At 59.4% G+C, this 15,139-nt stretch overlaps 2 protein-coding genes across 16 annotated transcripts in view; one reads left to right on the forward strand and one right to left on the reverse strand.

The window, feature by feature from the left end:
* Positions 1–4,242, forward strand: part of TRPC4AP (transient receptor potential cation channel subfamily C member 4 associated protein) — an 80,496-nt gene extending 76,254 nt beyond the window's left edge. For 2 of the 8 annotated variants that reach the window (XM_008995477.5, XM_078371059.1), the window contains exons 15-20: positions 132–272; positions 932–1,040; positions 2,159–2,271; positions 3,091–3,297; positions 3,419–3,572; positions 4,041–4,242. In XM_008995477.5, coding sequence (XP_008993725.4) covers positions 132–272; positions 932–1,040; positions 2,159–2,271; positions 3,091–3,297; positions 3,419–3,556 — 708 coding nt within the window. In that variant the 3' untranslated portion in view covers positions 3,557–3,572; positions 4,041–4,242. The remainder of the gene's footprint in view (positions 1–131; positions 273–931; positions 1,041–2,158; positions 2,272–3,090; positions 3,298–3,418; positions 3,573–4,040) is intronic. The other 6 variants (XM_035298033.3, XM_078371060.1, XM_008995474.5 and 3 more) reach the window with 3 other exon arrangements.
* Positions 4,214–15,139, reverse strand: part of MYH7B (myosin heavy chain 7B) — a 46,285-nt gene continuing 35,359 nt past the window's right edge. For all 8 annotated transcript variants that reach the window (XM_078371057.1, XM_078371055.1, XM_078371058.1 and 5 more), the window contains 22 exons: positions 14,974–15,091; positions 13,200–13,323; positions 12,955–13,091; positions 12,047–12,302; positions 10,830–11,072; positions 9,925–10,101; positions 9,690–9,835; positions 9,331–9,421; positions 8,864–9,253; positions 8,146–8,272; positions 7,937–8,055; positions 7,651–7,847; positions 7,180–7,529; positions 6,903–7,027; positions 6,699–6,814; positions 5,914–6,310; positions 5,714–5,839; positions 5,446–5,616; positions 5,255–5,359; positions 5,080–5,175; positions 4,547–4,684; positions 4,214–4,455 (listed from right to left, as the gene is read on the reverse strand). In XM_078371057.1, the coding sequence (XP_078227183.1) occupies positions 4,444–4,455; positions 4,547–4,684; positions 5,080–5,175; positions 5,255–5,359; positions 5,446–5,616; positions 5,714–5,839; positions 5,914–6,310; positions 6,699–6,814; positions 6,903–7,027; positions 7,180–7,529; positions 7,651–7,847; positions 7,937–8,055; positions 8,146–8,272; positions 8,864–9,253; positions 9,331–9,421; positions 9,690–9,835; positions 9,925–10,101; positions 10,830–11,072; positions 12,047–12,302; positions 12,955–13,091; positions 13,200–13,323; positions 14,974–15,091 (3,761 nt within the window). In that variant the 3' untranslated portion in view covers positions 4,214–4,443. The remainder of the gene's footprint in view (positions 4,456–4,546; positions 4,685–5,079; positions 5,176–5,254; positions 5,360–5,445; positions 5,617–5,713; positions 5,840–5,913; positions 6,311–6,698; positions 6,815–6,902; positions 7,028–7,179; positions 7,530–7,650; positions 7,848–7,936; positions 8,056–8,145; positions 8,273–8,863; positions 9,254–9,330; positions 9,422–9,689; positions 9,836–9,924; positions 10,102–10,829; positions 11,073–12,046; positions 12,303–12,954; positions 13,092–13,199; positions 13,324–14,973; positions 15,092–15,139) is intronic.

The raw sequence follows: 15,139 nt of genomic DNA on the forward strand, positions 1-15,139 counted from the left end.
GGCATGGAGCTCAGAGCACGCATTTGCTTTGAGCCAGCATCCTGGTGAGGGAACCAGTATGAAAACACAATATTTTCGCAGCTTCACCCTCTCCCTCCTCACCCAGCTTCACCCTCTCCCTCCTCACCCAGCACATCCTTTACTGCATTGTGGACAGCGAGTGCAAGTCAAGGGATGTCCTCCAGAGTTACTTTGACCTCCTGGGGGAGCTGATGAAGTTCAACGTTGATGCATTCAAGAGATTCAACAAATACATCAACACCGATGCAAAGGTAAAGTTAACCCAGGGCTCTGTGGAGTGTGCTGGGTTGTCCAGAAGTTTTCTTGGAGTCCTGGTCTGCCAGTCTTCAGGCACAGGTTTTAAACTAGAGACTACAGGGGAGAATGGGTAGTCTTTGGCAGACATTCATCAGAACCTGCTCTGCCTGGCACGGTGCCAGGCCCTGGGAATGCAGGGATGATCTGCCTGGCACGGTGCCAGACCCTGGGAATGCAGGGATGAAAACCGGGGCTGATTGAAGGTGGGAATGCGTGGGTTGTGCCCCTGCTGTGATGTAGCATGGTGGGTGCCATGGTGGGAGCCGCTGGAGGGAGGGACTGGCCCTGGTATGTTAGACTCACTGGGTGTGTGTGTGACAGAAACCCAGCTCAGGCTGACTGAAGTAAGATCAGAAGTAAAAACTAGTGAAGTCTAGCACCCGTTAGTGTGAAACCACTGGCCAGAGTGTCGGATCTGTGCTGAACTCCAGGGGGTGCCTTTAGTACCGGGATAGTGAGGCAGGTCCGGAAGCTTGTCTGAGCCTCTGTCTTCCTATCTGAAGCAGTAGGGCTGGTGGAGGTCGCTCATGCCCCTTGCAGTGACTGTTCCACCAGGCCATGGCCTTCGCTGGCAGCAGCCCACCGCCCACCTTGAGCTTGGTTTCTGCTGCAGTTCCAGGTGTTCCTGAAGCAGATCAACAGTTCCCTGGTGGACTCCAACATGCTGGTGCGCTGTGTCACTCTGTCCCTGGACCGATTTGAAAACCAGGTGGATATGAAAGGTACATGAAAGCCAGGCTGTCAAGGCGAGCACGCAGGGTGAGCGCGCTGGCATCAGACACCCCGTCTCCAGTAGGGAGACAAGAATGACTGAGGGCCTGCGCCAGACGCCCATATGGCGGGCCTGGCCTCAGGGTGGTCAGGGCGATTCGCCTTGCTGCTTTGCTGTTTCACTGTTGTTCGTGCTTCCTTTAATGAGCAGGTACACTTTGACAAGGTCAGAAACCATTGTTGCTAGCAAAATGCAAAAAACAAACCAGAAAAAGACCTTCCTGTTCTGGGCTGGTATTGCCTGGTAGGATTAGTTGGCTCCTTTGTCCTCAGTGCCCTGTGGTGCAGTGGGCGTCTGAACTCACCTGGACTTGCCCACGCACTTCCGTGTGTATGTCCACGTGGGTACTTTTTTTCCTAGTAGAGGGCCTGTGGCATCCAGCAGATTCTCTTGAGGGTTTGTGACTCCCCCGCCAAAAAAAAAGTCAGGCACTTGTTCCTTATCACCGTCACCGTCATTGATAGCAAAAAGTATCCTGGTTGGTAATTGAGCTGTTTGCCGCCTCTTTCTGCCCCAGAGGGTCTGTTTCAGGGGAACAGCCACACAGAGTTTGGTACCTTGGCTGTTGCCCCACCTCCCTATTGTGTGGGAAGCAGTTGCTTGGATGCAAGTGGATGGAGCAGAACCTGTGCCTTGTGGTCTCAGCCCTGGGCCAGACTTACGCGAGAGCTGGTGTGGAAAACCAGTTGCACCAGGAGCTCTGCAGGAGGATTTGAACTTTTCCATTGTTTTTCTTAATGTAGCATCGTGGATTCATTTTCCTGTGGAGGAAACTCTCCTGTGTGTGATATAGAGGGAGTCTGGAGCCAGGTCGGGGAGGGCTGCGGGAGAGCTGCCCTGCGCTTGGTTCTGGAGGATGAGGTGTGGGGCACTTCTGGGGGCTCTGAGAACACGGGCTTTGCCTCGTGGCAGGACAGCTGGAGGTTCCTCTTCCTGCCACAGTCAGCTTTCGTTGCAGCTGTTTTGATGATGAGCTCCCAGCCTTAGAGTCGGGACCCAAGCGGGGCTTGACTAGAGGCTTGGGCAGCCTGAGCCTGACCTGCTGCGCACCCTCACCTCCCTCCGCAGTTGCCGAGGTCCTGTCCGAGTGCCGCCTGCTCGCCTACATAGCCCAGGTGCCCACGCAGATGTCCTTCCTCTTCCGCCTCATCAATATCATCCATGTGCAGACGCTGACCCAGGTGAGAGGCCCTGGCAGGGAAGGTTGATTAGAAACCAGTTCGTTTGTCCTGGAGCCCAGCAGATTTCTGTCTCCCACCCTCACTCCAGAAGTGCATTTCCGGGGACCTAGCTCTTCTGAGGACTGACCTCGGGAGGAATCAGTGCCCCATAGAATGGACGGGGCCTGAGGAGGTCTAGCAAGTCCCTTCAGGTCCAGGCTGACTCCCAGGCCAGTGCTCTCCCCACCTCCCCCATGTCCATTTGCCTCACCCCTCCTGCCATGCTGAGCTTAGGAATAGGACCTGAGGCTGCCCAGCTCCCTCACCAAACAGTCATGCAGCCTTTCCTTCTCTGATCCTCACCCCTCATCTAAAGTGGGGGTGATCCTAGCGCCTCTTAGAGGTGGTCTTTGGTTCCATGTTGAGGTAAGGCCCCCCTCCATGGGGAGCGCATGGTAAGTGGGGCAGAACTCTTCCCCACCAAGGCACACAGGCTAGTGCTGAATGGCATTTCTGAAGGGGGATGACCGCCCCTAACTCATGCACCCAGCCCTGCCTGGGGATGGACCTTTCGGAGGAAGTGATGCTTCAGCTGAGGTCTGGACTGGGACATGTTCCCCTCAGGTAGGGTGGGAGGTGGGCGTGCCGAACAGGAAGGTGCTCAGGCCAGGTGCTGGGGCCCCCTTCCCCCAGTCCTATCTCACGTCTGTGTGGGGAAGAGCTCCGTGGGTGGCTGTAGGCCTTGGGCCACTCTCCTTCTTGCCTGGTGGCTGCCCAGGTTCACTGAGGGCCACTGGGGCTACCACCAGCCCCTGACCTGGCGGGCCTGTGGCCTTGCAGGAGAACGTCAGCTGCCTCAACACCAGCCTAGTGATCCTGATGTTGGCCCGACGGAAAGAGCGGCTGCCTTTGTACCTGAGGCTGCTGCAGCGGATGGAGCACAGCAAGAAGTACCCCGGCTTCCTGCTCAACAACTTCCACAACCTGCTGCGCTTCTGGCAGCAGCACTACCTGCACAAGGACAAGGACAGCACCTGCCTAGAGAATGTGAGTGCCTCACCCCTCCAGGTGGTGATGGGTGGGACCCGGGGCCTCTCAGAGGGGTGTCCTGGTGCTGGGCTTGACCTGGGTCCTCCAGGCGCCCCTCAGCCCCTCCCTCTTTGCCCAGAGCTCCTGCATCAGCTTCTCATATTGGAAGGAGACAGTGTCCATCCTGTTGAACCCGGACCGCCAGTCACCCTCTGCCCTCGTCAGCTACATCGAGGAGCCCTACATGGACATAGACAGGGATTTCACTGAGGAGTGAGCTTGGGCCAGTGTGGGTGAGCGTGGGTACAATGCCACACACCCTGCCCTGTTCCCGTGCCTCCCTGCTGCTCTCTGCCTGCCCCAGGTCTTTGGGTACAGGCTTGGTGGGAGGGAAGTCCTAGAAGCCCTTGGTCCCCCTGGGTCTCAGGGCCCCAGGTCATTGGAGAGCCTCAGTCCCCATAATGAGGATGGGGTACCATGCCCACCTTTCCGTCAGAACCGTGGGGCCCAGGCCCACCCAGTGGTAAGAGGACTTTTAACATTAGCTCTGTCTGAGCTCCTGCCTGGTTACTTGGCTGTCAGTTCCAGGATGGGGAGGAAGATATGGGTGACCCCCCTCATCTGTGAGCCAAGCCTCCCTTATCCCTGGCCTTTAGACCCAGGCAAAGGCTTCTGAGCCCTGGGCAGGGGTGGGGGTTACCAGAGAATGCTGCCTTCCCCCAAGCCTGCCCCTCTGCCCTTCCTGCCTCATTTTCCTTTAGCTCCTCTGGTTGTTTGCTCATTGGCTGCTGTGTTCATCCCAGGGGGCTCTCACAGAAGTGGAGGGGCCTTTACCTGCATCCCTTGGGGCACAGGACAGCAGCTCCTGCCTGAGCCTGGACATGGGGCTCTTCCTTGTGTTGCCAATTTATTAACAGCAAATAAACCAATTAAATGGAGACTATTAAATAACTTTATTTTAAATGACTGCTGTGGACCTGGCTTTTGTCCCTAGGACTTTTCCCCTCCTGAACCCCAAAGGATGAGAAGGAAACTGGTTACAGCCGTGGCATTTATTCAGGGAGGGCAGCAGAGGGGATGCAGAGATGGCAGGGTCGGGGCGGGTGGCCTCAGCCCGAGGCACAACAGCAGACATCCCTCTTCAGAGCCCAGGGGCTCAGGCCGTCACTCCTTGTGCTGAGGGGAGAGGGATGGCTGAGTGAGCAGTACAACCTGTCATCCCCCACACCCTGCCCTGCACCAAGGGTAGTGCCCCGCCACGCCTCACCTTGGGGCCCAGGGCATCCCGGGTCCGTGCCCGCAGCTTGTTGGCCTGGGTTTCCGCCATGTCTGCCCGCTCCTCCGCATCGTCCAGCTCGTGCTGGGCCTTGCGATACTTGGCCAGATTGGTGTTGGCCTGCTGCTCCTGGGGGCACACACAGGGCCTTGGCTCCTCTTCGGTGACTGAGATGCTTATTCTGGTCCCCGCCCCATCCCCAGAAGGGAGGTGGCTCCTCCTGGTCCTCAACTCTGTTCCTACTGCCACTGTCTGTCCTCACCAATACCACAGCAGGAATAAGGAAGTTGGAACACACCAACATCATGATGTGCTTGCCCCGCCCCTCAGAGGCCAGCTTTGGCCAGGGGGAAGGCACGTCTCCCCAGAGCTGTCAGAAGCTTCTCTCTTCCCTCTGGGTCTCTGAGCTGGGAGGTGGAGCAACTGCTCACCTGGCCACAGACCCTGGGGCAGAACTGGGGTGGCATCAGCCCGGGCATGCTGAGGGGTTCTGGTTCCAGGTGTCCAGACCCCAACGCACTCACCGCCTCCTCGAACTGGCGCTTGTAGCTCTTGACCTTGCTCTGCAGCTTGTCCACCAGGTCCTGCATGCGAGCCAGGTTCTTCCTGTCCTCCTCGGCCTGGGCAGGCAAGGGGGACTCAGGGTTTGCTTACGCTGGGCCAGCTCCAGGGCACCTCCCCAGGGAGACCGTCGCCCACCTGGTATGCAAGCTCCTTCACACGGCGCTCATGCTTGCGCACGCCCTTAAGGGCCTCAGCGTGCTTTTTCTGCTCTGCGTCGAGCTCAGCCTCCAGCTCCCGCACCTGTGGGTAGAGGGAGGGCCTGATGCCAAGTCCATTCCCGGGCTACCCACCCTGCCTGGGCCCAGGACTAGAGGGTCCTCACACACCTTGGCCTCCAGCTTCTGCACCTGTTTCTTCCCACCACGGAGGGCGGCCTGTTCTGTCTCCTCAAGGCGGGCCTGGAGCTCGCGCACTGTCTGCTCCAGTGTCTTCTTCATCCGCTCCAGGTGTGCACTAGTGTCCTGCTCCTTCTTCAGCTCCTCGGCCATCATGGCCGCCTGTTGGGGGAGGACGGGCGGGTCAGGTGACCAGCCCCAGGGAAGAAGTCCCTCTGCGTTCTGCCCCAGGCTCCCCACAACCCTGGCCCCGCCTTACGTCAGTGATGGCCTTTTTGGCCTTCTCCTCAGCCTCCCGCCTCTCCTGTGCAGCCTCCTCCACCTCCCCGCTCAGCTGGGCCAAGTCCGCCTCCAGCTTTTTCTTCTGGTTCAGGAGGCCTGTGTTCTGAGGGGAAGCGGAGTCTCAGAGCCAGCCCACAGGCCTGCGCCTGCTCTGTCCCCAGGGACTCCTGTCCCCACCTGCGAATGCAGGAGGTTGAGGCGCTCGGTGGCCTCCAGCAGCTCCTGCTCTGCCAGCCGCCGGCTGCGCTCGCCCTGTTCCAGGGCAGCCCGCAGCTCCTCCAGCTCTGCCGCCAGCAGCGCGGCCCGGCGCTCCAGAGCCTGTGCCTGCTCACGAAGCTCAGCCGCCAGCCTCTGCTCCTCATCCCGCCCTGCCTGCTCCTCCTTGAGCTGCGCCTGCATCAGCCGCGTGGCAGCCTGGGCCTCCGTGGCCTGGCGGGTGGCATGTCCCAGCTGCAGCTCCAGGTCGTTGAGGTCACCCTCCATCTTCTTCTTGAGCCGCAGCGCCTCATTGCGGGCCCGTGTCTCTGCATCCAGGGAAGCCTGCAGGGACTCCACAGCCCGCTGGTGATTGCGCCTATGGGAGGGGGGTGGCATGAGAGGAGTTCCCATGAGGACACAACTGTCCATACAAATGCCCAAGGACTACTGGGGACAGGAACCCATTTTGAGAACAAGTGAGTCATCCCTCCCCAGGTTAAAGACCCTTGTGACTGCCTGTGGCCCATCAGAAGAAGTTTTTGGACACGAGTGAGGCCCAGGCAGACAGGTGGACTAACTGGCTCCATCCCCATGGTGTGACCTTGTACCAGTCCTTTAATGTCTCAGGTTCACCTCTAGAATGGAGACAGCAACCCAGACCCGAGAAAGTCACGTGGGAGGCTCAGACTAGAGAGGGCAGAGTACACACTGCTTCCCTTCCCTACTGCTCTCAGGAGGCAGGGACAGGAGGAGGATCAACACACCTCAGGTTAGTGCACTCCTCGTCTTTCTCTGCCAGCTTCCGGTCCACTTCCGCTTTGACCTGGGAGAGCTCCAGCTGGATCCGCAGCGTCTTGGTCTCCTCCAGCTCCAGGGCCCCCTGTAGATACAGAGCAGTCAGGCTGGGGTGGGAGTGTGGCCAGGGAGCAGCAGGTCAGTGTCCACCCACCCCTGCGGCAGCCCCTGACCTCTGCCTCCTCCAGTGCAGCCTGGATCTCGCTCTTTTCACCTTCCAGTGCCTTCTTGGCTTTCTCCAGTTCCTGGATGGTCTTCCCACTGAGACTCACCTGGTCCGTGAGGTCGCTGATCTCCTCTGCAGTGGACAGGGTGCTGAGGGTTCACCCCCATGGCTTGTACTCCCACCCAGGTCGCTCCACTCACCGCTGATTCCAGGGTGTCCCCACCAGGGCACCTCATGACTCCGAGGTGCTCAAACCCCTGGCCCTGGCATGCAGCAGGTCCTACCCTGCAGGTTCTTGTTCTCCCGCTTGAGTGTCTCCAGGGCCTCAAGTGCCTCCTCATGGCTGTGCCGCAGCCGGAAAAGCTCAGTGCCCAGGCCACGGGCCTCCCTCTGTGCTGCCTCCAGCTCCCGCTGCATCTCCTCCTCCTGCCGCCGCCGTTCCTCCAGTGCCCGTTCTAGGTGCCGCTGCTTCTTGTCCAGGGCAGCGGCCGCTGAGGTCGCCCGCTCCAGCTCCAGGGTCACATCCTCTGACTCTGTCTGCAGCCGCAGCTTGGCCTTCTCCAGCGACGAGCACTTGGCGTTGGCAGCCTCCACGCCCTCCTCTGCCTCCTGCAGCCGTAGTGCCAGCTTCTTTCTAGGCCATGGGAGCAGACAAGGTGTGGACCGTGGAGGAAGGGAGAACAGCCCAACAGCTCCCTTTGCCCACCCATGCATAAAGCTCTGCACAGCAGTGGCCTGGCCAGCAAAGCACTCACTTGGCCTCCTCCAGCTCCTCGGTCCTCTGGATGGCATCTGCTTCATACTTGCTCCTCCACTGGGCCACCTCGGCATTGGCCTTGGACAGCAGCCGCTGCAGCTCAGCCTGGGCCTCAGCCTCCTCCTCATGCTGCTCCCGCAGGAGGTCACAGTCGTGCCGCAAAGCCTGCACTGCGTGGGCCAGGGCATTCTTGGCCTGCAGGGACATCAGTGACTTCAGCGTTGGTCCAGCCCAGTAGCCCTGGTGCCCACCGGCATACTCCATGGTCACCAGCGCCAGCCCACCTTGCTCTCCTCCTCTAGCTGTCGCCGCAACTCCTCCAGGCTTTGAGCGGCCAAGGCCTTCCCACGGCTCAGTTGGCTGATGAGACATTCCTTCTCCTCCAGCAGGCGACTCAGCTCCCCTGCAGGTGAAGAGGCGAGCAGGCAGTTCAGGCTGGTGAGGGCTACACCAAAGCCCTGCCCAGTATGGCCAGCTGAGCCCCTGGCCTCACCACTCTCCGTCTGTAGCCGCCCACGCTGCGTGCTTGCATCCGCCAGCTGCCGCTGCAGCTCCTCCACCTTGATCTTGGCCTCACTTAGCTGATCCTCGTGGGTCCGGCACAGCTTCTCTGCACTGGCCTGAGATCCCGGGTTGGGGGTCGGGGGTCAGGGGTCAGACATCAGAACAAGTTTGTGCATCAGAGAGCAGGATCTGGATCTGCCAGTCAGAGACTGGGATCTGGGATCAGAAACTGGTAAGCTAGATGTGGGCCCAGGAATCAAAGGGAGAGCAGAGCCCCAAGTTCAAAGTCAGGAAAAGGGATTCTACTGCTGGGCATTAAAACTGACAGGGCCAGTGGGTCGGGGTGAGAGTTGGGCTAGTAGCTGTGGAGTCAGCTGCGGACAGTGGTCAGACGTCAGCGGTCAGTCAGGATTGCATGGTAGAAAGGTTAGGGGTCAAGGTTAGGGTGCTGGGGTTCAAAACAGGAAGAGACTCAGGACAGGTATTAATTAGGTCAGAGGTCAAGAGTCAAGGGCTGGGGTCACAGGGAGTCAGGGCTTAAGGCCAGAACTGGTAGGAGGCTGAGAAATAGGGGTTGGGTGCCAGGTTAACAGGTCAGGGCTCAGGATCAGGTACCAGGTGGAGGCTGGTATGAAGACAATATCGGCTGCTGGGGTCGGGACTGGTTTAAAGTCAGGGTGGGTATGGGCTCAGGAAGGCACAGACACCTTGGCACGGGTCAGAGTCTCTACATTGGCAGCCAGGTCGTCCACCTCCATGCGCAGCTCACTCTTCTCCTTCTCCAGCTTCTGCCGCACCCGCTGCAGGCTGTCCACCTGCTCACCCAGCTCCGCGGCGCCCTCCACTTGCTTGCGCCGCAGCGCCGCCACCGTGGCCTCGTGCCGCAGCGCTGCCTCCTCCAGCTCCCGCCGCAGCCGCCCCAGCTCTGCCTCGCGCTTGCGGCAGCCCTCACGCTGCCCCGCAGATGCGCCACCCGCCTCCTCCAGCCGCTCGCTCAGCTCCTCCAGCTCCCGCGCCGCCTCCGCGCGCTGCTTCTCCACACGGGCCCGGGCTGCCCGCTCGGCCTCCAGCTCCTCTTCCAGCTCCTCCGCTCGAGCCTGGGGTGGGCACGCAAGGCGGCTGTCACCACTGTGGGCCTCTGACCCCAGGCCTCACTCACCAGACCCCCACGTACCTGCAGCTCCTTGATCTTCTTCTGCAGCTGGGCCCCCAGGAGCTGCTCGTCTTCCACCCGCAGGCTCAGCTGGCTCAGCTCAGAGTCCTTCCTGGGAGCCACATGGTGGGTGAGCCGGTGCAGGCCCTAAGGGACCTCACCCCCATGCACCTGCTGCACTGGGCTCTGTGGCCTCAGCCCTGGACCCTGGCTAGGGCCCTCAGTCCAGGGAGGGCAGGATGCTACCCCTGCACCTCAGTGCCCCCATCTCTCAACCCCACCCTTAACCTCTGCAATGCCACGGGACCCACAAGAATCCAGAAGGCACCAAGAGTGGGTGCAGGCTCAGAAGGCCCCTCCGCTGTCCCTGCCACACCTACTTCTTGAGCTGCTCCTCCAGCTGCTGCTTGTCTTGGGCAGCATCGGCCACTGACTCCTGCGTCAGCTTCAGGTCACCCTCCAGCTTGCGCTTGGCCCGCTCCGTGTCCATGCGCAGCTTCTTCTCCTGCTCTAGGGAGCATTCCAGCTGCAGAGTGGGCAGAGCAGGGCTCAGCCATGGCCCAGGCCAGCCAGCACCCTGGCCCCACCACCAGTCTCTGGGTGGTGCTGACTTACGTCCTCCACCTGCTGCTCCAGCCGGATCTTGGCCTTGGTCAGCGCGCTCACGCGGTCCTCCTCCGCCTGCAGGTCGCCCAGGGCCTGCTGGTGGGCCTCCTGCAATGCCTTCTTCTCCTTGGTCAGCCGGGCCACTGACTCGTCCAGTGCAGCCATCTCTTCCGTCAGGTTCTTCACCTGTGCCAGGGCCGGGGTCACCACGGGGACGGACGTCCTTCCCCGCACTCTGAGTGGCCACCACACCAGGTCAAAGCAAGCGCCCCTTCCAGCTCTGGGACTCTGGCAAGTCACTTGAGTCCAAGCCTGTACTGCTTCTGCCTAAGGGAGGGACCCTCCTCACGGGCTGTACTGAGGATTCACGAGCAGATGCACATACGGTGCTCAGCACCCCGCCAGGCCCAGCAAGAGAGCCACAGATGCCAGCCACGTGCGGTGTTAGCATGTGTTCAGGGCAGCCACTTCCTAGTCCTGGCTTCCCTAGTGAGCACCTGGGAGAACCTAAGCCTCCTGCCCCCGCCTCACTTTCCCTCCTGTGTAATGGAGTCACTCCTCCAGCACTGGGAACCACAGGGACTGTCGTGAGGGCTCAAGGTGAGAAGTCACCTGCAGGATGCAGATCTGGGGACATGGAGTTCCTGTCCTCAAGGGACTTGCACTCCAGGACAGATGAGGATTGCTAGCATGTGCTAAACACCTGCTGTGTGCAAGGGTCAGTCACAGTGTGCTCAGGAAAGGCTAGCCACACACCAAATCACCACCCACCTAATGGGGTAAGTGCTGCTAATCCTACTTGACAGATAAGGAAATTGAGGCCCAAGAGAGGCAGTGACACGCGCAAGGCCACAGAGCAGAGGCTTAGCGGGACAGGGGTGTGTAGCCACATGGCTCAGGGCCCTTCCCCACACCTTGTTCTCGGTGGCTTGTTTCTCCTTCTCAGCTTTGGCCAGCGTCAGCTCCAGGTCATCAATGTCCTTCTTGAGCTCCGTGCACTCATCCTCCAGCTTGCGCCGGCGGGCGGCCAGGTCGGCATTCACCTCCTCCTCATCCTCCAGCCGCTCACTCAGCTCCTTCACTTTCCCCTCCAGCTGCACCTTGGACTTGATCAGCAGGTGGCAGCGCTCCTCAGCATCTGCCAGGTTATCCTGTTCCTGAAGGGGACACGGAGTGGGGCCGGGTTGGGGCAGGGCCAGGTAAACCAGCAGGGGGACCCCAGGCCAGGCCCTGGAGAGGAAACTTCATGTGTTTGCCCATGCAAAGGTTTGAAGCCTATCTCGGCTGGGCTCTGAGGACCCAGGAAAGCCTTGACCTGCTCTTAGCCCTGGAGGCTCAGGTATGGAGGGGCAACAGCTCAGGGAGAGGGACACCCCAGAGCATCAAGAGGGGAACATTAGACATGTGGGGGGTGGCCCAGAGTGAGGCCCAAACAAGGGTTCTGAGAGAAGACTGCTGTCCACACCCTTCTGTTGGGGTGAAGCCTTCGGCAGGGCACGGTGGGCAGCAGCAGCCCCTGCCCAGCCACAGAAGGGCTCTTGGAGGCAGTCTCTGGAAGGGCTCAGGTATCCTTTCCCCACCATTTCCTCACTGCCTGGCTGTGTCACAGCCTCCTGCACTAGCAGGTGAGTTTTATGACCAAAGGGCCATCTGTGTCTTCCCACCAACGTTCTTCCTGCACTAGCCCGAGCCTGGGACACAAGCGATACACAAAGCCATGTGCTGAAGACAGGAAAGCTTGCTTTGTGGACCTGCGGAGATTCCAGACCCTTGACCTGTGCCCTCTGCCTATCACCCTCTTCCCTGACACCTGGGTTCCCACGACCCTTCACCAGAGAAGACAGCATGGGTCTGTTTGGTTTCAGGGATGGCAGGAGGGGAAGAGTTGGAGCAGCGGTTCCTCTGCAGCGTTAGTAGGAGGCCAAGGTGGCTCGGGGGAGAGCACTAGGACCCGTGGCCAGACGACGCCTTGGGGTGGGAGGCTGGGAACATGGAGGCCTCATCTCATGGCACCTTTGGAACAGGGAGATGTAAGGCTGTAGCCCCATGGATCTGGCTGTAGTGTCTCTCAGAGCAGCCAGGGGTCCTCAGGGGACCAGGGATGCCAGGTCACAAGGGAACCCCAACTCACAGCCTGCAGCTGCAGGGCCAGGTCGTTCTTCTCCTGGGTGACGCTGACATGCGTCTCCTCCAGCTCCTGGCGCTTGGCTTCGGCCGCAGCCAGTGCCCCTCGCAAACCCCGCAGCTCCGCCCGCAGGGCAGCCAGCTCCTCCTCCGCCTGTGCTGAGCGCAGCAGCGGCTTCATCTTGAAAAAGAGCTTCATCCATGACCAGTTCTTGACGGCATTGAAGGCACGGATGTTCCACTGGATGGTGAACAGCGCGTCCCTAGGGAAGGACAGCTGGGCTGTGGAGCTGGCTCAGTGCTGCCCATCACCAGCACAGGTGGTGACACGTGCTACAGTTCACCTGTTTCGCCTTCCTAGTAGCTCCTAATGCCTCTATAGGTGGGTTTGAGGGAGGCCTACAGTCCCACAGGCCCACCTGCAGTGAAGGGGCTCATGAGCCCCCTCTGTCCTGGTGGCCCTGCAAGTGCCTGAAGACACAGGGCTGTTAAGCCATGGGGCTCTGGGGGCAGTGGCGTGGGCTGACATCCCAGCTGGCGCTCTGTGATGCGGGCACCCCTTTGCTGAACGGAGACCATCACGGCACCTGTCTCGGGACTTCAGTGCTTCAACCAGGATGACGCAAAGGAAGCATCTTGCCCAGGGGCGCACACGCAAGTCTCAGACACTGGGTGCCATCAGTACCCCTCTGGGCCACACTCTGATGGCCTGGAATGGAGAGGCAAGGGCCCTACCCCAATTTTTGAGGTGAGGAAATAGAGCTTGGGGAACACAGAACAGAACCTTGCCCCAACCAGCCACAGGGGCTGATCTGACTACAGGGCATAGGTCAGGCTGGGAGAGCCAGTGGGTCTGGGAGCCGAGGAGCAGGGGCCGCACCCCTGCCCTGTCCCCAGCCTCCTTCCCACACCCACCTGCCTCCCAGCAGGTGCTGGTACTCAAGGCGCATGAGGCGGCCTCGGCTTCGCGCCTGCAGCAGTGTCAGCACCTTGGCCAGACGCTGGTCACGGAGCTCTTCCAGAACACCTAGAAGCCCAGCCTTGAAGAACACCTGGGAGTAGAGAGGGGGACAGCCAGGGTAACCCCCAAACTTCTGCATGAACCCTGCCCGGTGTGACTGCCACAACCAGGGCCAGCCCTTATCCCACAGTGCCCCAACCTTGGTGTGGCCTAACTGGTACTGGGTGTGGTCCAAGTCCAGCGAGCCCAGCAGCTTCTCTGTGGCCTTCCTGCTATCCATGAAGGTGTCATCTGGGATGGCACTGGGGTTCAGGATGCGGTACCTGGGAGGGTAGGGCAGAGCTGGTGAGGAGAGAGCTGGGTGGGGGGTACAGGCCACTGAGAGTGGGGAAGTCAGGGACCCAGAAGGTTGGTGCGGGTAGCAGGGAACTTGTTCCTAGGCCTCTCCGAGGCTGGTGCAGAGGTTCCAGCAGGGCACACACCAAACAAGGGGGCCAGGGATGTGTCACCACTCTGGGACACTAGGGATACTCTGCTTAAAATTCTTAAGGGGCTGGATGAGGGTGGTGGCTCATGCTTGTAATCTCAATGGGAGGCTGAGACAGGTGGATCGCTTGAGCCCAGGAGTTCAAGACCAGCCTAGGCAACATGGCAAAACCCTGTCTCTACTAAAAACACAAAAATCAGTAGGGCGTGGTGGTGGGCGCCTGTAATCCCAGCTGCTCAGGAGGCTGAGGCTGGAGAATCATTTGAACCCAGGAGGGCGAAGGTTGGGGTAAGCCAAGATCATAACACTGTACTCCAGCCTGGGCGAGACTCAGCTCAAAAAAAAAAAAAAACCACCTTGGGGGGATTTAAATGCGTTCAGTAAGTTTTTAAAGAAGACTTTTACAGAAGGCATGCACTATTTTTATAATTTTTTTAAAGGCAAAAAATATTAACAGGTGCCATGCTGTGCCCTATCACTGAAGAAACATTTGGAAGGGAATGCTACTGCAAAAGAACCAGGGCTCCTAGCCTGACCACTTCTAAGCAGACACACGTGCACACATGCACAGAGCCGTGTGCGTCAGGCGGGCGGCAGCCACACGTGAAGGCAAAAGCAGAAACACAGAAGGCCCGTTGCAAGGGGGACTCATTAAACAAAGCATACAGTCGACAAGACTGTGGGATATTTCACAGCCACAAAAAAGAGACGATGATGCAGGCCTGTGGATTAAGGAACGAGCTCCAGGCCAGGCTGTTACAGGAAAAATCAAGCTCACAGCACCGTGTGTGTGTGTACAGTATCGGTATGAACCTCCATTTATAAAGGATAGTGAGGATGGTACCGAGACTTCTGGAGGGAGAAGGAGCAATGGATACTTGTTGCCTATCAAGGGAACGGGGAGAGGCTGAAAGCACTGCCCGGGCCCTCGCTACGTGCGACCAATCTCACGAAGCTTCATCCACACGCTTCTCATTCAACTCCTAAATCTGCACCCTTTCTGCCTCCTGCCCTGAGCTCCAGACTGATCATCCCAGTTTCCCCAACGACTTCTCTAGGATACCTGCTGGAGACATTTCAAACCTGACATGCTCAAAACAGAGCTCAAACTGCTGTCCCTTCACCTCTCCCCCACATCAAAAAATCTTGTCTTTGTATCTCAGTAGATCTACCACCCGCTCCCCGCTGCTCACTCCCAACCAGAAGTCACTCTTGTCTTTTCTGCATTCATAATCCCGTGTCCCAGTTCATCAAGGAGGTCTATTGGCTCCACCTCTAGTATTTGCCCCAAGCCTGTTCACTTCTCCCCAAGTCCCAGGCCAGGTCTGCACCACCCCCGTCTCTTCCTGGGATGCCTGGCCAGAACCCTCACAGTCCCTGCTTTCCCCTCCAGAGAGGAGACCATCTGTCTGTCAGGCTCTGACGCGTGTGTCCTGCCCACCCCGCCAGGCCTCCACCTGGAGCAGGGAGAAGGGGGGGCACTCACCGCTGCCGGAAGTCAGTGTAGAGCAGCCTGTTGGGGAAGCCTTGGCGGCAGATCCGGATTCCCTCCAGGACCCCATTGCAGCGCAGCTGGTGTAGCACCAAGAAGGCATCCATGACCCCTGGATGTGAGAGGGGAAAAGGTCAGAGGTCAACAGACACAACTGCAG

This window comes from Callithrix jacchus, chromosome 5 (genome assembly GCF_049354715.1).
Source record: "Callithrix jacchus isolate 240 chromosome 5, calJac240_pri, whole genome shotgun sequence".
In the NCBI taxonomy this organism is placed as follows: Eukaryota; Metazoa; Chordata; class Mammalia; order Primates; family Cebidae; genus Callithrix; species Callithrix jacchus.